The following is a 23,815-nucleotide window of genomic DNA, read 5'->3' as shown; positions in this document are numbered from 1 at the left end:
CATAATGGATGCAGTAGATAAACATTGTTTTTAAAATATAGTATGGGAGAAAATCCAGGAGTATGATGTCATCAACAGAGCGATGAGTCTGCTGTGTTCAGGGAGGGGCAGTAAAACCATGAGTTAGACTCATTCATACTAGAGAAGGAGCTGTTCCCAGAGACGTGTTGCACTTCACTCATTTGTATCTGCTCAGTGGGGAATTTTCAGTCAAGGTATGTTTTTTCACTTCTCTTTCATATTTGGTGTGGTTTGTTACTTCTTGGAAACCACTTATTGAATTCTTAATATGTTTCTGGTTCAGTGACGGAAGAGCTGATATTATTGTTCCAGGAAAATGGAGGGGAAAAACAATTTTTGCTAATGTGATTTTGTGACTTGTTTGGTGTTGCAGAGCTATAATATTTGCAGAAAAATGCTTTATTTCAAAGTACCCAGTGTATCAAAGCCACAGGGTACTTCACTTGCCACAAATATTGTCCCATGTACTGGAGGGTAAGGATTTCTCCTATCCAGATGACACTTCGTGTCTGTAATCATACCCTGTTTCTTTCATCTCACAAAAATAATCAGAAAGTACAAGCAGCTAACTTTGGTTTCAGCTGAGAAATTACCTACAAAATTGTAGGGAGAAAGCAGAGTCAATTCTTTTCTGTACATACTGATAACTTTTTCTCTGTTTATTATTTTGATTGTAAACTTTGTTGGGCAGGATGTAGAACTGTGTGTGTGTGCACCTTACACTGCTAATCTGTCTCATCTGCCCTGATTGAATGGCAAAGGCTAAACCTTTGAAACTTTTACAAAGGAGAAAGCATTTGGATGACATTTAAGCTACATTATTAGTTTCTTTTTAAAATCTGTATGCAAATTAAAAGAATTCCACAGGAGTTTGACTTTTAGGGTGCTGATGAAAACAGAGAACTTAGTAGTGGTATTGTAATTAGAATAACAAAAAAAAAAAAGAAAAAAAAAGGTTAAAATATATGCTATACTTTTAGCTACTCATTTTCTATTACTCAGTATCCTAAGCAGCCTTCTTAGTGTAATAACAGCTGTATATATTTTCTTAGAAACTAGAAGACAGTTATCTAGGTAAAAGAAATATCTATTTTCACATATGAGTCTCTAAGATTGAAGAATCAGCATATTGAGTAATATCAGTCATAGATATAGATAGAATACAATTTCTATCTCGTAATGCACAATCATTAAGAAAAAAATTAAGAGAAGCATCTTAGCACTCCAGGTTCATTTATAGGCTTTCAAATACATTTATCTTGTTTTCAGTGTGAATAGTGAAAACACAAACAGAAGGGATAAATACACCCAAGTTAATAAAGACTTTGGAATAGCAGACCAGAGACACCTCCAGAAAATCTTTGCCAGGTTTTCCATTGGGCCCCTGAGTACATGCAAGAACAAGATTAATTGAGTTACTCAGAGTTACCTGAACATTTTGTACCGACAATCTAACAAAAGAACTGCCTTTCCTACTGAGTTAGAGCTTCCTGAAATAAGCATCCTTGCACGGGAAAACAGCTTTAAAAATTCTTGTAGCTATTTAATATTTCAAGTATTTTCTCAGGCAGAAAACAATAGGAATTTGGGTAAATTTTAGGACATTCATTATGAAGACCCTAACATTTATTGTTTAAGAATGGCCAATGTTTGATAATCTGTTTTTCATTAAAAGAAGTGTGTAAAAATCTCTTAGGCACTCAAATTCCACTGTTTTTAAAGTCACAGTAGGGAAAAATATCCTATTACAAGTCTAGGAACACTTATCAGAGAATAGAGCTTTGCTTTCAAAACAAAGTCCCTCTCAGTAACTAAATCAGCTGCAAAAGTACACCTGAACTCATTAGCAATGCTAATCAATGTGAACTTAAGGAAAAAAAAAACCACACACACAAAGAAAAATACCATTTAGCTAAAAGATCCACTCTTGTTTAAAATTATTCATAAGCCCTTGTTCTCTTGTCACTCATGGCTTTTTAAACCTCCCTCTCAAGTACTCCATAGGGACGAGTTTCCCCCTACTACACACATGGAGATGGAAAGCTCTGTCTCTGCCTGGCTGATACCCAGCTGTAAAGGAGCAGGGCACTTTAAAGGGGAGGCAAGAGCTGTCCTTTGCCAGCCCTTTCTGGGCTTTAGCAAGGTGGAGCTGCTCAGGAGTCACCCTGGAGCAGCCTGTGGGCGCTGACTCACAAATGGGTGGCAGGCACATGGCTGAAGCAGCTTCTCCCCTCGGCTGGGTGCCCTGAGCAGGGACAGAGGGAGGAGAGGGCTTCCCAGTGCTGGGCCAGCCCCGAGGCAGGGGGAAGCACAGAGGGTGAGAGCAGTGCTTGAAATGTGGGCCCCGCAGGTTGGCTTCACACAGATGGAGATTTAACTGCTTGTGATCCCCACGGGGGTGACACCTCGTTTACAGAATCACAGAATAATGATGCTGGAAGAGGACTCTAAGATCATCCAGTCCAACCTATGCCCTAACACCTCAACCAGACTATAGCACCAAGTGCCATGGCCAGTCGTTTTTAAACACATCCAGAGATGGTGAATCTACCACCTCCCTGGGAAGAGCATTTATTATTCTTTCAGAGAAAAGTTTTCTCCTAATATCCAACCTATCCCTTCCCTGACTTAGCTTGAGGCTGTGTCCTCTGGTTCTGTCAGCTGCTGCCCGGTGGAAGAGACCAACCTCCACCTGCCTACAGCCTCCCTTCAGGAAGTTGCAGAGAGCAATAAGGTCACCTCTGAGCCTCCTCTTCTCCAGGCTAAACAACTCCAGCTCCTTCAAACATTCCTCACAGGGCTTGTGTTCCAAGCCCCTCACCAGCCTCGTTGCCTCCTCTGGACGTGCTCCAACATCTCAAGATCCTTCCCAGACTGAGGGGCCAGAGCTGGACACAGCACTCAAGGTGTGGCCTCACCAGCACCGAGTGCAGGGGAAGAACGACCTCCCTGCTCCTGCTGGCCACACCATTCCTAACGCAGGCCAGGATGCCCTCGGCCTTCCTGGCCACCAGGGCACATTGCTGCCTCATATTCAAGCAGGTCCCTTTCCGCCTGAACACTGGCCAGCCACACTGTCCCCAGCTTGTAACGTTGTAGGGGAGTTTTGCAGCCAAAATGTAAAACTCAGCACTTAGACTTATTAAACTTCGTGCTGTTGGACTCTGCCCATCCACCCAACCTATCTAAGTCTCTCTGCAGAGCCCTTCTTCCTTCCAATAGATCAACACAAAGTCCCAGCTTAGCGTCATCTGCAAATTTACTTAGAAGTCAAGCTAATGAGCTGGGACTGAGGGACTCTGGTCATGGTCTAACACCCCATGTAGGAGCTAAATGTTGGAGAACAGACACAAATTGGGATACAGACCAGAGAAACACAAGGAGCAAAGTTGTCAGCTGAAAGCACTTCTCTTCAGTCCTATGATAGACAAGTCCAAAACGTGCAGATGCTGTGGCAAAGCTGCTATATAATACTTCACCAAATTACTTCAGGACTTCTAATGCTCTCTGAAAGGGTGGATTTGACTTACTTTTGCTGCTGTGCTATATTTAAGTCCCCTACATGTTAACTCCTCAACTTGATTCAGCAAGGTTGGGTTGGTTTGTGTGACCCCTGCAAACAAATCTGATCATCCAGGTTTGCAGTTTCAGCAGCTTTGCACACTAAGGTATGCCAGAATGGTGATAGCATTGCAAAGACACAGTTCAGACTATGGTTAATTTGCAAAGAAGGGAGCTGTCAAAATGCAGAAATCCATTTTTCCCATTCATTTTATCTGAGATTACAGTTAAATGCCACCAAAAATTGAGTGATCCATGGTAGAGAGCCAGGTCTTTTTAACAAGATTTACGCATGCATGCCCAGAGGCAGAACTGGTCATAAGATGCTTTTCCTCCTGCAGGGTTCCTGCCTTGGCAGAAAGGAATAAGCCCTTGGGGACCACACCCCAGTGTGGAGGTGTTCTGTCCCTTAGCCATGGTTGTAAGGTTTCCTATCAGCTGTCTGACTGACTGAAGGGCTGCTGCTCTGAAGTGTCCTGACTTACCAAAGAAGGACAGCAGGTCCCTCCACCCACACACATGGAGCACAGCAGTGTGCCCCTTTCCTGGTGTGAAGGACAAACTCCCTACAGGTTGTGGGCAGGCCAACAAACTGGAAGTGTTTCCCCAGGTATCCTGAGCATTTTTACAAAAAGCAACTGTTAAGCCTTCATAATTCAAACTGGGACCTAATCCTTAAACAAGTAGGTAGGACAACAGAAATATTGTGGTACTTGTTGCTATCTTTTGGCTCAGCTCTGCATGCACCTCTCACCTCATTCTGCAGCAGTCTTTCCCTAGAATAAGTCACATTCTACACTCTGCATTGTATTTGGATTCTGCTTAGATTAGAAGCTGCTTGAGGCACAGCCTGTCCCTGTGCTTGCAAGGCTTTTGACACGGATTATGCCCAAAGCCTCTGGCTGTCAGTGTAACACAGACAGTATGGCAGTGTCTCCAGAGCCGTGCTCCTGGTCCTACCTGGAGACAGCACAAGCAGCTCCCCAGGAAAACAAGCAGATGCGGGCAGAGACCAAAGAGATACAAGTAACTACACTGGCTATATCCTCAGCTGGACTGAATGCTTGCAGTGCCCTCCAAATCAGCATCAGCAGAGTAATGACAGATTACAGAAGATAAGGTTCTAGGATATATCAGCAGATCTGAGCGACTTGCCTGCTTAACAAACATCATTGTCACATCCTCTTGTTCTGGCCTCAGTGTTCAGAGGGAAAGGTCTGTGAAAGGCTGATTGTCCTAGCTGTGAAATTAGGAGATTACAAAGAAATGTATGCCATGCATGTTCCTTTACCCATCACAACAGATAAACCCAGGTCTGGGACACTTAATATGCTCCAAATCAAATTCTAGCCTTTGTAAGTGTACAGCTTCAGTCCAACACTGAATTCAGACAATGGATCTTGCAATCAGCCTAGTGTCATCAGACTGCTCATCATAACAGACTCACCTCTGTCTGATACCTGAGCTCAAGGATGAATTTTTCTTTCTTTGTTTCTTCAGACTGAGTCCTCTAACACAAACCCACCTGACACTGTTTGTACTCTGGGGAGCTCTCCACGTGCTCCTCATGCAGAATCCTGTTTTACCTGCTCAAGACCAGCTTGCAGATGGCTGTTCACCTTGGCATCACCTAGAAAAGTTTCCTGTGCCTGGTCCTGCTAGTGCTGGGAGTGCACACAAGTCACTTTCTCCCTGAATAAACAGCAAAAGACCAGGCAAAAGGTGTGAGGCACTGAAGGTGACCAGGAAGTGTCTGCTTTGTGGAAATTCTCTCTCCTCTCTCTCTGTACACACACAGACATACATATATGTATATACACACTCACAAACACATATTTAAAATTATGAGAAATTTGTCAGGGAGGTAAAATACGTGTTCCTTTGCATATCCATGCAGCCCTGTCCTACTCATTGCTAGGGGACAATCCTACATGGATGGAACCTCCATAACTTTCCTCCAAGATTTTTTACATTGCACAAAACAACCATCAAATGTTTTCATCAGACATTTCTGATGTGTGCATCTATTAGGATCAAGACACCAGATGCATTTTTAAATTTATTTTCCTTTGCCTGGGCAAGGATCTTTTTTTCTTCTCTCAGTTAATGCCAGAATTTCCAAGTCTTGAGGGACTCGGACTATCCCTCATGGGCAGATAAATAAGAAAAAGGAATTATCTGCTTCCAAGCCTGTAATCTGTGTAGAGTTTTACAGTAAATAGAAAATTCAAATAAGACAAAGAATTTGGAATATCTATTTACCAGAACAAGGGAACCAGTTTAAAACTTAAGGGCTTTCTTCATACCTGTGTTTTTTCTTCTCTTCTTCAAGTTGCAAGTTCATTTTTGAAATAATACTAGTGCTTTCTGACCAAAACAGTCATAATGAATCAGACATTAATGCAGTTCATGAATGGCTGGGATATTGACATCAGAGGTTTTAATTTATAACATACACTTTTTTTTTTTTTAAACAGCATGTGGAGGCAAGTCACATAAGACAACTCTGTGCCCTCACCTTCTGATTATAGCTTTCTCTGAAAAACTTTTCTTTTTTTTCCTTTAGAATAGTCACCTTATAGCTCATAAATTCCAGTCAGCTTGGTCAGCAAAAGGGACATTTCCCAGAAGTAGAAGGAAGTGGAAGTAACAAAGTGGAGTCAGTTTTGTGTAAGTCAGTTTCCTGCAAAGCTTTGGGAGCAGTCTTTTTTTGGAAATGTAAGAAAGCAACAATTAATTTTCTTCTACAATAGATGTAGTCTGCAAATTGGCATTAAAATCATGCTGCATCTCATAACTGTACAGTATGAGACATCTGGAGTTCCAGTCTTCTACTCTTTGCCTCATCTATTTCTAGACAGGTTTAATAGTTTCCACTGCACACTTGTTTCTGGTTTCAAAAAAGGGTTCCATGTATTAATAAAGTTTGCCTTAGAATAAATGTACTCTGGTCAAATAACTTTTAAAAATCAAAGAAAAGTTTGACTTTAAATACAAGAATCAAACCATTTCAGACTTTGCACAATTTTGAATCTAGGTAAAATACGGATCCAAACTGTGTAAACTACTTAAGTTTCCTAACATTTTAAATTAAAATCTCAGATGAAGCTCCCATAAGCTTGGCATATACCCAGCTTAGGCAAGAATCCTTATTTATTGTTTGGCTTGGAGCCCTTTACCCTCTTGGGAAATTAAACTCCTTTTTTCCCCTTCTTTCCTTTCTTCTACTTCAACATTTATATTTCTCCTTTTTCATCCTTACTTCCTTCCCAACACAGCACTTCTCCCCTGCTTCCTTTAGCAGGGTTATGCTCCCTTCCAGAGCTGACATCCCCTTGTTTCCCCTTGGCTTGTTCCTGCCCTGACATCCTGCCCTGAGCCTTCGCTGCACAAAACTGCCGCGCACAATTCCACACAGAGCTCTCCTCTCCAGGGCTGACAAAAGTGATGGGTCACAAGGGCAATGGTGATGTGGTTAACTTAAATCAGGATATTTTTCAAAATTAACAAAGCTGGTCAGAAGGCAACATCTCTGTTCCAGAGAAAAATTGGTGATGGGTCTTGACATTTTTAACAAAAGCAAGAAAACAAACCACAGAAGAAATGCACACACAGAGGGTAAATCTGCCTGGGAATGGGGAGCACTGATAAGGGATTTTGAAAGAAGCATCTTCCTTCTTAAGCAAGTGCCTGAAGGATAAACTGTAGTGAATTGCACTCTTGCAGTCTCAGGGTTTTTTTTCCTTTTTTTTTGGAACTACTCCACTTTGTAAAGATATTAAATTCATAGCTGGCCAGAGAGAGCAAGAGTGGATCTGGGTCACCTGCTAAACTGTGAGCAGTCAGTACATCTTCTCCTTTGTTCAAGATAAGAAATGACATCTTTGAAACATTTTATGTTATATTACCCAAATCCTTTGTGAAAAATCTTTCTTTTAAAATCAGTTTGTTCCGAAATTTTCTGTTTTGATAGCCATTTTAATAGGAAAAGAAAATTCTCCTCCTCCAACACTTTAAAAAGTAGCTCCTACATAGCTAGGAGTAGTAATATGTGAGTACCAGAAAACATAATCCTGCAGAGCAGAGGGGCAGAACCCCCTCCCTGACCCTGCTGACCCCTCTGCTTTGGATGCAGGCTGAACACAATTGGCTTTCTGGGCTGCAGGTGAGCATTGATGGCTCCTGTCCAGCCTCTCCTCCTCCAGAAGCCCAAGTCCTCCTTGGCAGGGCTGCTCTCCATCCCAGCTTGTGTTGATATCAGAGGTTGCCCCAGCTTGGCTTGTTGAACCTCCTGAAGTTTGTGCAGGCTCACCTCTCAAGCATCCCCTCCCTCTGGGTGGAATTCCTTCCCTCTGGAAGACTTCCCTTCTCTCCAGTGTGTCAGTCACCTGCATCACACAGCTTGGGGCACGGGCAAGCTTGCTGAGGGTGCACTGGATCCCACTGTCTGTGTCAAAGACATTAAACTTCATCTTTTTGTTAGCTCTGGGTACTGTAGTTCTTTGAAGGAGCTGTGGCATATAGTAAGGGAATCTGTCTCTCTAACTAAATTGTCACCCTGTGTTTTTTTGTTGGGTCTGACATTCTGGAAAGAGCAGATAGGACCAGTTAGACTTCATAACACCAGTGCTCAGAACCTGTATGTGCAGAGTGAAAAATAAACTGTCTGCACCAGCTTCCAGCAGGGCTCTGTCATCTCCTGTTGCTAACAAAGGGATAACAATAAATTAATACACAATTTAATTTCAACACTGGCAAAGCATAAAAAGGCAAAATTCAAACGGTAATCCAGCCACTGATTGTTGTAAATCAGCGTTGTAAGTTATACTACTTCTTACTGGAGAAGTCTCCTGAACCTTCTAGATCTCTCAGCGTTGGAAGTCATATCCATGTTGGTACAGTTCAATCACCAAATCCCTCTCAGCATGTATTTGAATACTTAAGCTCTAATAAAGATAGGGTGTATTCCCACTAAGAACTGTTCTCATCAGAGCTCCCCTGGGTTTTCAGTAGAAATAGGCTCCATTTGGATTATATCTAATTTTTATCTGCTGTTACTATCAAAATAATTGCAATACAGTTTGAAGTTCACTATGGTGTGAATTACACACCATTTCTAACAGCTTTTCTCTACAATATATAGAGTATGGGCATTTCTAACTAAGCTATCTGAAAACTGACCTCTTTTCTTTTGCAAATACTTAATGTACTGGCAAAGTGAGGAGCAGATACACGAAAATAATATGAAATGACTGTCCCAGCTGCTCAAGAAACAACAAAGTAGGAGGATGTGTTTGACCTGGGAAGGACAAGGCAAAATGGCTTTCTGAAGTTTATAATTTAAGAAGTGAAGCACATTACAGACTAGGCTTCTCCTTGAGAAGGGAACTCACCATTGCTTCCACTGCCACACTCTGCTTTTCATTTTCAAAAAAAATATGAAATTTAAAATATATAAACAAAAACCCTAAAATTCTTTGATAAAGACAACCTGTCATTTAGACAATGAGTATCATGTCACATTTATATTGCTTCCATGACACAAATCAGCAGTGCTAGGGACCATTCCCTGTGATGATCTACAAGAAACCTATTCAGGAGGCTGAAATCTGGGTTTATAGTTTAGTGTAGCTGTTGTCAGAAGTTCTAAATTAAACTGGGAGCACCTTCAGAAACCCATAAATTAGAGGTGCTAACCTGAACAAACTGGGTAAATATCATCTCTTCTGGATTTTACCTGTTCAAAATTAAAGCTGTAATTTCACCTAAGCGTTATATAGTTATGGTTAGACACTTTCTAGCCTGTTCTGTTGTTGTCAGAGCCTGGAGTGCTGTTTGGAAACTGCACCATTACTCAGTGGAGCCATCCATACGTCCCTGTGGTGAGAGGCATTAAGAGAACACGAGGCATTATTACTGATTCTCAGGGAGGACAGATCCTGCCTGTGGTGCCTTCTGTGCTGGGGACTCCACTGCTTGCTCAGAGCCATCAGTTTGTGGCTCAGCCATGGAAACAGCAGCTGTGACTGAGACATGTCCAGCTGCTGGGAGGGGTGACTGTGTAGTTGCAAATGTGGTTTTCAGATATAATGTGACAGGTTAAAATGTCTTTTATGTTTTTGCTTATTACAGCAGAGTGAAATCATCAGTTACCTGTATGATAAGAAATGAGGAAAGCAGTAGTTGTCAAAGAAATCATTATTAGACTTTGTGACAACAGTCACACATGCTGTGAGCTTCCTTGGGAGCTCTTTGCTGTTGGAGACACTTGGGCTTTCCTCAAAGGCCACACCTGTGACAGACAGAGGTGACAATATGCAGGAAATGCTGCATTATTGCAAATACATGACAATAGTGTAAATATTATAGTGGCTGGAGGCACTCAAGATAGCAAATCTCTTCTTTTTTCCTAAATGGCTGCCAAAATGTCCTCAAGGTGCTAGAAGTAAAGTGCTTTCAGGGCATAGAGCCAGTTCATATGAAAGGCAAATATCTCCATTAAATATTTAATGCTCAGAGGGACCAATACTGAAAAATACTATTAGGCCATTAGACCTGCACATTTTACATAGTCATGAGAACCTAATGGTGTTACCCAGGGAAAAGAGCAGTATTTCAATTGCTAAGAAAAAGGTGTGGCTAAAGGGAGCTGAAGAGGTCTGGTGGGAGTAATGCATCAAAGAGCAAGAGCTTTACAGGACATCCACGTGCACATCAGGGAGGGAGCCTTGAGGAGGTTTGTGCCCTGCTGAACAGCTCTTCTGTGCCTCCACTACAGCAGGCAAATAAAAGAGCATCACTAACTCATGTTCTTGGGGATCTGATATGCTTTAGGACTCACAGCCTTTTCCTCTTACCATTCCACCTCTGAGACTTTATTAAGATCATCCACTTCTCTCTGTAGGATATTCCTATCGTTCTCTGTAACGAAGATATCAAGAAATTTATGTCACTGGCATCATTCATCAGTGCTCTCCCATCTTTCATACTGAGATCAAGACTGTAACTAAACTAGATGGACCCCAAGACCAGTTTTGAGAACCCACACTAGGAAAAGCTGGGCTCCTCCAGCCCATGTCCCAAAAGCTGTCATCAGCCAGGTGAAAATTCTCCTTTTCCTTTTCTAGTTTAGCTGCTTTTGGCCTGGTTCTTGCAATAGGTTTGAGCTATCTGGGTTTCAGGAAAAACTGCTTTCTGAAGCAGGAAATTCTCACTTTAAGAAAGAAATATAATCTAAGTGCACAACGATCGCTAGCATTTCATTTCTTTATTACTGGATACCTTAGCTATTCACTGGGCTCAGGGTATTGTCTGCCATTTGAGAGGCAGATTGTTTGATACCATCAGACCTGCCATTCCACGTGGTATCAGACTCCTGCAGTGGATATTAAATTGGTCTCACAATGCCAGTGTGTTGAGCACTTAATTTTGTAATGGTGATGGGGCACAGCAATCCCTTGTCTACAGCAGAGAATTCTTGTGGTGCCTGCCGAGCTCAGGGGAGTAGATACAACCACATTTGACATTGTTCCAACTAGGTAAATCTACAGGACATATTATAAAACTCAGGAAGTTTATAGTCCCTTATTTGTCTTTGTACTGCACTTAATTTGTGCCAGCTTTCTCAGACACCCTGAGTGCAGGAGTGTTAAGGGACGTGCAAGATTTCTGCCCCAGGACAAGATGGGGTTTCCCAGCAGTTACTGACACCCAACAGGGAGCCCTGTGAGGTTCCTAGGGCCGAGGCATGCTGCTTTCGCTCCAAGCACTGCTCTGGCTGCTTCTCTCACTGTTCAAATGTGCAGTTTGGCTTGCAAGATAGTTCAACTGGGGGAGATATAATCAGATATTATCAAGCTAGGCAGTGAACCAGCTAGGAACAAGAACAAATTATATTAATATATACATCATCTTGTCAACAACAGAACCAATGTCAAGCACAAATCTCTGCAAATCTCAAAAATGTAAGCAAACCACAATCTGATCGTAGCTCCTGTTTGCAGGAGGCCTTCCAGCTAACAATGGAAAATACAAAACATCATCTTGACCAAATATGAAAATCAAGTAAACAAAACCCACAAGATCACAAGTCAGACATGGCTGCAGACCTTAAGCTCAGTGTTATGCTCAGAGCTTTCTGAAAACAAATGCTAACTGCAAATTTCAAGACAGCAGTACACAAAAGTAGGCTGACCCAATATCACATACATGGGAAAACACAGAGGACTGATAAGACTCAGTGCCAGAAGCGTGATAAACACATGCATGAGCCTGACAGGGCTCACCCTATCTCTGGAAGGGCAGACAGAGCCCATCACTCCCCTAGCCCTAACCTGAACTCGAGGTTTGGGCTCAATCTTAGCCCATGCATGGTTCCCATGAAAATGTTCTCAAGGATGAATTCATGTGGATGACTGCTCTTCATTCCTGCCGTGCTTTTGCAGTCCCATTCCTACTGCAGCTCCTAGATTTCTCACTCTCCTGAAACTAACCTAAATGCTAGCTGTTGGCTGAGCTCTGGACAATGAGCACTCATGGTTAACCTTACCTGTTCTCATATGGGAAATGCCAAAAGAAACAAACCAAAATAACCTTCCAGCCTTGCAGAGCGAGCTTGTGGTCAGTTTTCTCCTGTTTGAATATTTTCCTTATCAGTTGTCAAAACATTTTGAGCAAACACACTACAGTACACACAGAAAAGGTGTAGATCCAGCTGTGACTTGTGCTGTGTAAGATTTAGGTGCTTTGCTGTTAGAGTCAGAAAGTTATCATCTTGGTTCAGGGATAGCAGGCCATGGAGCCACATTAAGCCTAAGGTGGGTCCAAGATCAAATCCCGAAGAATTAAAGAGCAGAGCAGCAAGGAGGGGGAGAAGGAGTTGTGAGATTGATACTGTAAACCTCAAAACTGATGATATTTCCAAATATGGAATATTCAGATTCAATATTTATTTAGGTATCTATACTAACTGAAAATAGCTCCATAAAGATAAATACTCTCAATCAACATTATTCAGCAGGCTTGTGGCCTCCTGGTATGCAGGCATGGAAATCACCCAATTTCCAGCTTTCATTCCTAGCTAAACAGAATAGAGATTTGGAAAAAGATCTTTCATCTGCCCAATGACTACCAAGAGAGGAACAAACTGACTTATATTTGTTTAACACTCAGATTGAAGACCTTCATATACTTCATTTCTTTGTAGACATATACAGTCTTTAGAAAGCAAGAGAGGGAGGAACAGAACAGCTTAAACTTACTGTTTGAATGGCAGAAATTGAAATGTTACTGGGAGGATGCAAAAGGCAGTGATACCTCTTGTCAGAGCAGTTAGTTTTGGAATGAAACTTCTTTCTCTGCTCATGAACTACAGTTATAAAAGTGGCTGAGAAGCATAGGAAATTCTACTTCAGGGTAGTTCTACTGTGTTGACTAATCCATCATGTACAAAAGGGAAGGGAAAAGCTGCACAGCATTAGCATAATAGAAATCTTTAGGAAAACTAAATGCTAAACCAGATATTCAGGTGTAACTTTAATTTATGGAATTGCTGTGAGTCCATCACCATGAACATGTTTTGCATGTATCACATTTTCAGTTCTTGATGGCCCCTTTATTTTATTGATAAACTCTCTCTAATATTAGCAGCAGGTTTATTGTCTATCCTCATACTTCATTCCTTCATCCAAGCTGTGTCTTGCTATGATATGTTTCATAACAACTCTAGAGCGCTGTTCAATGGATTTGGCATTTCCTATTACTTATTTGCTTATACCCTTCCCTTTTTAATTGAATGATGCCTTTCTCTGCAAAAGGAATCTCCTCACTCAGTGTATCACCAAAAGCAATGTTTCCCTGGATATTTTCTACAGGCTGGGATCCATAAAAGATTTCCAAACCAGAGGAGTTACATAGCTCCAAAGAACAGCCCAGTGAGTTAACTCCTGCAAAAAAAAAGTGCAACTAAACCTTTATGGCAAGAGTGCTCCATCTAGTCCTTATGCTCCCCACTGACTGGGTGTGCCCATGCAACAGGTCAGCTGAGAAATTTTCACAGGAGACCCTGAATCCACTCATTTTTGTGAAGTAACCTTAGTAAAATTGCTGCTTACTTATTACAATAACACATGGCATTTATCAATATTACAATGGGAATGATAGGTGATCAGAGCTGCCCATGGCAGGGGGGTGGAATTGGATGGTCTTTAAGGTGCCTTATGACCCAAGACAATCTATGACTCTATTATTTTGTTGCTGTTGCTGGCCTTAATCCAACTGAAATTTTCATTTATTAGCACAAGAAGTGCAAATTCAGGAATTTAGGATAATGTGGGTTGGAAGGTCTCTTGCTCAAAGCTGGGTCAACTACAAAATCAAACTCTGGGCTTTTCCAGCTGGGTCTTTGAAACTTCTGAGGATTACAAGGCTGAAATGTAATGATTAAGTGGCTGGAGGTACTTGGAGATTCTGTGTTTTGACGTGAAACAGCCTCTAATGTTGATAGTATTATTTCTCCCTTAGATTAAATAGAATTCGTGTAGTAAATCTGCTCTTTCAGATTGACATTCACCAATGCTGGATTTTGCTGTCATTCTGCAAGAGACATTTGCAATGTTTTGGAGGTCATCTTAATTGAAAAATTTCTAAAATATTGATGGCAGCAAGTCAGAGGCCAAACATGGACTAACTCAAACATCATCACCAAATCTGAACTAAATCAAAACTTTATTATGAGAGGAGCCCTTTCCCTTATGCAAAGGTCCTGAGATCAGGACACCACTTCTCTCTGAAATGGTTCATATTTTTCTTCTCCTTCCAATTCTCACCACAGTCCAGCCATGCTGTTCTTCTCCATTTCTGTTATAACTACTTTACACAGAGAGAATATCTTTTGTCAGAGTCATCACAGTTATTGGTTGTGTAAAGAGCACTGAAAAATAACATACCAGATTTCTAAAGCTAAAAAGTGTAGGATTCTTTTTTTTAAGAAATTGTAACTCTGGATAATTTAAAGAATATTCAAGATTTCCACTGGAAAAAAAATATATTATGAAAAGTGCTTTGCATAAAAGTTATATATAAAAAATATCTTATACGTTGCACTTGATTAGACTTCTGCTCATTCCACACCTTTCTTTTGCTGAAATTGAGTGGCATCATCTCCCACACGGGGAGAAAAATTAGTAGCCTCTTCTCACCTTAGTTTCATTGTTATTGAAGTAACTGCTTTAACAGAACTACTTTTTTCCCCCATTTTTCCTAACATAGTTGATGTAGATACCTTTAATGGTCACTGCAGAGCAATATGTTCTTTCCATGGTGTGCTTCAAGCTTACACAAAAAATAACATCTAAAAATTACACTTTTGAGAGGTAGCTCCTCTGTATATTTTCTTTACTGCCTTTATTTTCTGGCAAACTATGGAGCTGATTTGTGTTAAAAAGAATTTTTTCGTTGACAAGGTTAGTTTTGTCACAGGCAAATTCCTGAATCTGGTTCAACATGAAGCTTCATAAACTGCAAGGGCAGCCATCAGGTAAAAGGGACAGTGAAGGGTAAATGAAAAGCAGAAAAACCTTTAATTTAACACTGCCACAGAAAGGGTCCCCTGATCTACAACCCCAAATGTAGTAAAGCCCATTAGAGATTCATTATACAAAGATTGGAAATTAAAAATTAATATTGTGGGATCTAAAAGCAGAACATTTTAGGAATGTTTCCCACATTTCCTCTACTCTCCAAAATAAGTAATGCCTCCACAGAAAGACAGAATTAAAAGGACGTTCAGAGAATGTTTCAGAGATGCTACAAGAGTGATATAATTTTACCTTCCAATATTCATCCAGGTAAAGATACAAAGATATAATTTTACCTTCCAATATTCATCCAGGTAAAGATACAAACCCAACCCATTCTGAAGCCAAAGAGAAGGGTGTGAGCAGTCCCAGTGGGCTTGGATTAGGTGGAAACAAGAGTCTCTGTGAACTGAGACAGGTGACAAAGGAGATTTTTTTTCAGGAGTAAAGGTTGAAAGTAGACCAGGTTGAAATAGAAGCTTTGAAAATAAACCTTATAGAGAAGGTATAGAATTTATAAACAGGGTGGGTTGCCTGTATTTTTGTTGACACTAAATTTGAACGTAAGAGCCCACCACTGAAGCTCAATCTTCCAGCACACCTTTGGCTTCTTGCTGAGCAATGCCTCTGCTTATGCCATCCCATCACACGTGCTTCTGTATGGCTGGAGGAGAAATTATGCATTGAGATGGTTTTGTTATAATCCATTACTAAACAAAAATCTCCTTTTCCTCACAAACAGACATTGTCCTGGAACCAAATTCTCCAAAACTGTTAAAATTAAACTGCCCTCTCCTTGGCCAGCAAATTCCTGTCTGATGGTCAGAAATGAGGCAATTTAGGGGACATCACTCCAGCCTCCTAACAAACTTGAGTCTCTCAGGTTCACACTCCAAGCTCCCGAGGGCAGCAGTGGCACTTGTATGGAGTCAGCAGGACCTGCAGGCTTCCTTGCACAGCACCTGCCTTGCCTACAGCAGCTTTGGAGCTCCTGCCATTTCCCATTTCAGGCACAGCACATCTGCCAGGCCCTTTTTCCTCTCGTGGCTCCAGCAGCTCCTGTGTTACACTGACTGCACCTTTTCTATTGGCATGAAGAAGCAAGGCTGCCTGGCAAAGAGGCACCACCAGGGACGCTTGGCTGACCAAGACAGGCTCAGAGATGTTCAGGAGGACAAACTCACACAAAAAATACAAAGTGTCAAAGCAGGCTGGGCTCTGCAGAGAAACAGAGTCAGAGGAGAGTCTGGGGCAGCCCTTGCTATTTCTTTCTGCAGCTAACATGTCTTCTGAAATAACACCATGTCAGAAGTCAGCCCGTGCCTCTCAGTTTGCAGCCATTCATTCAAACCCAGATTTTTCTCCCAGCTTTTCCTCTCCTCTGTGCCACTGACCCCAGCTGCACATGGAGCTGTATGTATGTGTGGAGCTGTATGTCTCTGAAAACACTTTTGGCTACTGACACCACTTAAAGCAAACCAGGTAATGGTAAAATTCTGCTAGGGATGCTACAGTCTGGGTGTCTTACCTATCCTTCACATGGCCTTGCTAAAAAATCCCTGAAATAAAATGAAAATGAGGCTGCTTTCTAAGCAACTTTCATCATGGATGATCATCCATCAGGGAAATTCCTCATTTGGAGAAGACTAGTGAGGCCTTGAGCCCGCTCTGTCCTTTGTCCTTGCAAATCAAACCATGTAGGAAAACATCAGGACTGTGTACCTATGCTTTTTAATATTCTCTCTTCTGTTCCAGCAAACAACATTATAGCAGTTAACATCTTAACAGCATTTATCTGTTTTAGGCTCCACCTCTTCTCTCTGAGGACTAAATTAGCAAGGGTAATATTATGACAATCTCAGAATATGCTGATTACATATTTCACACCTTGTTTCTGCAAAACATGTAATCAGCAAAGTCACAACAGCTGTAAAATATGTTAAAAAGTCTCTCTCTTACTCCCCCAGAGTAGATTAGTGCAGGTGACATTGAAATAACCTGAACTCATTGCACATTTCAGAACTTGTCCTCGTACAAGACATGACTAAGACCGTCATGAGACATTTAGTTATTCACTGTATGAAAATGTTTAGCATAACACAAGGAAAGATTAACTCCAGTGGCAATGCTAACAGAGTCATGAGTTCAGCAGCTGTAGGGCTTCATCCAGACCCAAAAGAGATGCTGAAAAACACTCACCTGAAGCAGCATATCCCATGTGGGCAGCAAAGCTGTGCCAGAGCTTGCATTAACCCAGCAGCAGCATTCACTGAGCCCTGACCTTTTTCTGCTATCCTTCCATTCCTTAGCTCATATCTCTTGACCCTTAGAGAACTTCTTGTTCCAATTCAACATATTCCCCTCCTTTTCTTTCCAGAACTCCCCTAGGCTCCAGCAGACATTGCTGTAACACGGAGATTCCCCCTCCACATTCCAGGATTAACCACTCTGCTGCACTCCAGGTGCTGTGAGAGTGGGTCAGTCCTTGAACAGCAGGACATCCCAGGAGTTTGGCAGGAGGCACCAAGGTGCCCTGGTGACCGCCCAGCCCTCAGAGTTTCAGCTGTGGTACTGCTGACCACCACCTTTTTGGAGTCCTTCTCCACCTGCCTGTGATGACAACACAACAGTGGATCAACCCTTCTTCCCAGGCCCTCTGCAGGGATTCCTGGTTTGCAGCATCGGCAGGATCTTTGAGCCAGCCCCAGAGCCCTCCTGCCTTGGGGAGGGCAGTGTCTGCCAGTTGCCACCAGCACTTCCAGGCCACTGCTCCCTCCCTCCCACCCAGGGCACCCTGGAACACCCTCCATCAAAATCCTGTCCTTTGTTCCCAATGCTGTTAAAAAAAATACTCCAGAACGACATGAGATAATGGCTGACAGTGGGTTTTATAGAATGCCGAGGAGGAGGTAACTCACAACAGGGTGTGAACTCCATCAGGTTCAAATTTAGCCCCCACAGGGGTCTCTCAGAATCAGGAATGATAGATTAGTTCAGCTGGGCAGTATTTCAATCTAGACTGCCACATGAAATCTTACTGAAAGTCCCTGCTGAGATATTAGGCTTGTCTTGCATTGCACAGAAAGTATTTGTAGAGAATGTGTGAAAGGATCACATTTATTTTCACCAAAATATGACAAGAAAACAGCAAATCAGTGCCTTCTGTAAGCTGTGGCTCAGTCAAAAATAGTTTATTCAGCAATCACATACTTTAAATGAGTCTCCTGTGTGATACAGAAAAACATCCAGCACATAATTTTAACCCTAAACATTAAGGTTTATAAATTGATAATTAGCACATTTTACCTTGTTCACTCCCCTATTTCTAGCAATGCATTGTGGAAGGGCTTGAGCTGAGGACCAAGGAGGCAGGTTGGCAGAAGCCCCATGTCATGGACTTGGTGACATCCTAACTAGTCCCTGCACACTGTTCCTAGACCACAGTAATATGATATAACTAACTTATTTTAAAGTATTCTAGGTCTTTTCCTTCTAAAACCAAAATCTGAAAGAGATTAATTGCAGAGAAAAATCAGATAAATCAATATGCAGTTTTGGAGCTGCTATTTCCTGTAAATAAATTCTGTAAATTAATGTAATGAGGGAAAATCCCAGAAGAAGCCAACATGACCTTTATGACCACTCTCTGAATTACTAACGCTCATCTTATTAAATATGTGCATACATCCAACCTCAAAGTGTAAAACAATGCACTTAAATGTTTTTCTGCTGGTTCACAGCCTACTGCCAGCAGAAGAAACAGTTTCTGTTAATTGCATCAGGCAACAGAACTTCTCTATTCACAGATGACCTCTTGTTGCCCATCCATTAGTATTTCACTTCCTATGTGTTTTTACAGTGAAAAGTGCCAGCACAGAAAGAAAGGGAGACTTGAAACTGCTGTTTGCCATTTGTTAGTGACAGCTCTCACATCCACACAAGCTGGGCTTTGAGATGTTTAAGTGGTACAGAGTTTTATTAACACAAAGTACGCAAAATATGACCATAATTTTTCATCAATTCTGCAACCAATAGCCAAATTTCTGTATGCACATTAAGCACTGATACCAGCCAACAATTCCAGCAACCAGAAAACAAGTGAGAACCCTCATCCTTTCAGGAATTGCAAGTGTGTCCCTTCTCACTGTCAAGTTACTGGTTGAATGGGACAAATGTCTTAATTAAAAATACATTTGAAAAGCTTCCAATTAAATGATAATATAAACAGTGGTTATTATAAAGATCTGAAAAAAGACAAACAGTATTTCTGTGACTCAGTCCAGAGAATTATATGTACAGATCTTGCATTTGAATAATACCTCAGCATTCATTATCCAAGAAGACAACAAGAAAACACAGTTAGCATTTTATCAGTAGTGAGTGATGCTGCACACTCAACTTCTGTTTGGTTCTTGTAACATTTAAGTACACATCTGACCTTTCTGCCTGTCAATGGCTCCCTGTACCATCCCAGGCTGTTCTGATCTGTAGAATGTTTGCAGTATTCTGCTTTTCAGACTGCTCTCTTGCACCCAAGCTGGCTGACTGCAGACAGGTCCTGGCTTGCAGATGGTCACTGTCTCTACCAGATTGCCAACCCACCCACTGCTCACCTCTTAAAACCGAGCTCCCTCAGGAAGGCTGTACCATTTATCTCTACAGAGACTTGGCTGCAGAGAGACACTGCAACACAGAGACAAAAATCCAATTGTCTCCCTGGCAGACAATGCCAGGGAGAAGCTGAGAAAGGCACACCGCTGGCAAACACTGATCCCTCAGCATTCTCAATGCAAACTAAAGCTGCAAACTAAGTGTCTCTTTATTGTACAGTCATGACATTTGGGAAAATAGATGGTGTTTGGGTAGGAAGTACCGCTGAATTCCACTCAATTCTTGCTCTACAGGGGAGGGTGCAGGATGTGACACAGAACTAGCAGCTTTACCATAAGCAACCTGAGGCACAAGGTACACCTGTCCTTTAGGAGGCCGTGGCTAATGAAATAAAAAGACAAACTAACAATGAACATCCTCAAAGACTTAACAAAGACTTGCTGCAGCTCAGTTCTAGTGAATAAAGGCTTCTAAATATTCTCTTCAGCTAACCCATTCATAAAATCATCTGTTGTTGCTACATCCCCTCTGCTTTACTTGCCAAAAATTGGTCCAAGCAGTCCATAGCAATGCAGTGTGTAAAACATTCTACAGACACACCCAGTGTCTATGAGAAGCAGCCCAGGGAACTGTAAGTTCAAAAGCTATGCTTCAAGGACATAAGGAAAAGCAAAAGACAGCTTTTCTTATTGTGTTTTTGCAGCAATGAGCTAGATCCAGCAATCTCATGCCATCTATTTTTCTCTTCACAGAAATGGTTTCCATCACAGCTGAAAATGTTACGCAGCTGTACAACATGACTGCCCAGGAGCTCACAGTCAGTCCAAAATATTTCCGCAATAATTCAGGAGTGCATCAGACAGATCCATACGAATGTGTTAGTGCAGATGTGTGGAAATGGCTACAGGATTTTCAGCCTGTATTTCTCTGGTTTATATTTATTCTGGGATCAATAGAAAATTCCTTTGTGCTCACCGTCCTGTGTTTCCACAAGAGTAGCTGCACAGTGGCTGAAATTTACCTAGCCAACATGGCATTTGCTGACCTGATGTTGGTCTGTACTTTACCTTTCTGGGCCATTAATATTTCTAATAATTTTCATTGGCCTTTTGGCCAGTTTCTCTGTAAAGCCATCAACATTATGAGTTACATGAACTTATATTCTAGCATTTATTTCCTGACACTGGTGAGCATTGACCGCTACCTGGCCTTGGTGAAAACCATGTCCCTTGGACGGATGAGACGAACCGTCTGCGCCAAATGGAATTGTTTTGTCATTTGGACATGCGCGCTGCTCATGTGCTCACCGACCATGGTGTTTCGAAATTTGCATTATTTTAAAGAGTACAACATCACAGCCTGTGGTCTTATTTACCCAGCTAGCTTCTGGGAGCCCACAAACAACTGCTTGCTGAATATCGTGGGGTTTGTGATCCCATTCTGCGTAATTACCTATTGCACTGTGCAAATCATCAGAGCCTTACGAAGCAGTGAGCTACGAAAAATGAAGGTAGTCCAGACAGAGAGGAGAGCCACCATGCTGGTCTTTGCTGTGCTCCTGCTGTTCATCATTTGCTGGCTCCCATTCCAGATCAGCACGTTCATCGACACAATCCGTTACTTCTCACCCACCCTCAGGTGCCTGGAGGACATCAATGACATACTGACCCAGATAGCCACGTACTGCTCCTTTAGCAACAGCTGCCTGAACCCAGTCTTGTATGTGATTGTTGGCAAAAACTTCCAGAAGAAGGCTGTGGAATTCTACAAGGACTTGTTCACAAAGAGGTGCAGAAAATCACAGTCTGTGCAGATGGAAAACTCCCTGGACACTTTAAGAACTTCCATTTCAAGCGAATACCCAAGGAAAAAGTCTGTTTTACCCCAATAGCATAATTTTAGGAAATCCTTAAAGGAAGAAAGCCTTCTAACATGTCAATTTCCACTCATATCCATCTGCTGTGGGTCCACAGAGTAAACATGTGGCAGTGTTCATTACGTGAGGGAAAAGAGTTGTTTGATCTTAGTGGAAATGCCATAAAGAGACCTGCTTCTAACATTACTGGATGTTTTTCGTGATTGAATTCTATTTTGTAGCTTACTTACATCCTCATGGCTGGATGATACTTGGCACATGCATCACTTGGAATGCTTTCTAAGGTGTACATACAATTCTCCAAACAGAGCCCCAGTACAGAAGCAATTGTCAGGATTGTGCAGCTACACATGGTACCCACAATAGTGTGTTAGATAAGGTTTTTGATCTGGGAGGGGCTTGCTTTTGAGTAAGTTCTGTTAAGTGAATCCTGCAGGATGCATTTTTAGATGTGTCCATCTTTTGGGCTTTTAACTTCTCTCTTCAGTCATCTGAAACTATCTTATTTTTTCTTTGACAAGCAGTGCCTTTTTGCAACTGCTCCAATTAGTTACAGATTTACATGAACAAGTAGGCATGAAAAGTAGCTGAAAAAAGGCAAAGAAGTAGTGGAAGGGAACCTGCACCCACCTGCATGAAGTTAACTGAGTTTTCTTTGTAGAAGAAGATTTTTTACCCCTTCTACCTGGAGTGAAAGCATTCACTTACTCCTTTTGAGTGAGAGAATGCTATTTATATTCATGCTTGCACTTCAGCTCAGAGACTCAGGTTTTTAGTATTCATAAGGCCTAATTAATGTTATTCAAAGGATATATAAAATCTCAGCACAACTGGTATAATCTCACAAACAGAAGAAACTGAGAATATGAAGGAGAGCATTGCCTAACTACATTAGAAACCTAACTGAAGATAACAGGGGTCTTGAAAGCTCAGAGTATTCAAATATTCAGTATTCAGATTCTAGTAATACCTACATTTTATTTGTAGAGTTAATCTGTGAGATTTTAATACAAAATAGCTTTTCCCCAGCTGGACTGTATTTTTGAGATAAGTTGATCATACACATAAAGAGACTCATAGTGTACTGAATTGTCTGTATGCACTTTAACCTCTAGGAACCTTGATCAAAATTGAGTGGGAGAGGATCTAAGATATGCTGAAACTAACAGTCTTTATTCTTTTCAAAGCACTTAAGGTTACAGCTTCTAAAAGCTACTAAGGGAAATGGAGTTTGGTGATATGAGTAAATTCAGATGGCAACTACATGGTCTTTATCCATCAGAGCTTCAATGGAGCAATAAAGTTCATTTAAGATGGGAAATTTGTATTAAACCTTCAAATAACTAAACCCCAAAATATAAGTGTGCAGATGTGATTTAAAGACTAAGGGGTTTAGATCACTGTATATGATGTATAGGTAATTTCCATGGTTTTCTTTGATAAGCCAGTATAATCCTATGTCATAAATACTTTTATTGCTCATCCTTTTTATTGTCTGAAGTAATGGGGACAACTATTATGAAACACTGCAAGGCTTTCTGTTATATCCAGTGTTATCATACTGTCTCATCCATGAGCATGCTGTTCATAAAACCCCTACACAAAATGAACTCCATACAGAGGTTATTGAGGCAACAGAAGTTATTTTTGAGTATTTGGTACTGAGAAGTAAAATATAAAAATGTTATTATGTTAATATCACATTAATTTAAATAATGTAAATATACAGGCACCATTTTTTGCTTTGCAGTAAGCATGCACAAAAAAAATAAAGTACTTTGAGAAATGAGATTTCCTGGCATTTTCTTCTGCAGCCTGTATCCTGTTACTAAGGAATGATTTGTCAGAAGTTCAACTGTTCCAGATGCTAACTTGGCTTCCTGATGCACCAAAGGAAAGTGAGCTGAAGCAGCAGAACTTTAGCTGCTTGGAGATCTTTCTTTTCAGGACCCATTTCTGAGTGCTGTTGCCCACCCTCAGTCCCTTTGGAAGTTTAAATCAGAATTAAGGCAGCTAAGGGTACTGAAATGTTTCTGGCAGCTTTTCTCTGCCTGCTGATAGCTCAAGGTCCTATGCAGACACCAGCAACAATGGAAAGCCCCTGCAGCAGCTTCTGCACATCACAGAACAGACAGTGTCAGCTCTCAAACTGTGTAATTCCCATTTTCTT

At 41.4% G+C, this 23,815-nt stretch overlaps 1 protein-coding gene across 1 annotated transcript; it reads left to right on the top strand.

The window, feature by feature from the left end:
• Positions 1–122: 122 nt before the first annotated feature.
• Positions 123–23,400, top strand: BDKRB2 (bradykinin receptor B2). The gene is made up of 2 exons (XM_084207305.1): positions 123–215; positions 20,522–23,400. Exon 2 carries the CDS (start codon positions 20,524–20,526, stop codon positions 21,658–21,660), a length of 1,137 nt encoding a protein of 378 aa, XP_084063431.1. The 5' UTR covers positions 123–215; positions 20,522–20,523; the 3' UTR covers positions 21,661–23,400.
• The last annotated feature ends 415 nt before the right edge of the window (positions 23,401–23,815 follow it).

This window comes from Fringilla coelebs (genome assembly GCF_963513975.1).
Source record: "Fringilla coelebs genome assembly, chromosome: 6".
Lineage (NCBI taxonomy): Eukaryota > Metazoa > Chordata > Aves > Passeriformes > Fringillidae > Fringilla > Fringilla coelebs.
Note: the sequence above shows the minus strand (reverse complement) of the source record. Positions and strands in the feature narration are given on the sequence as shown.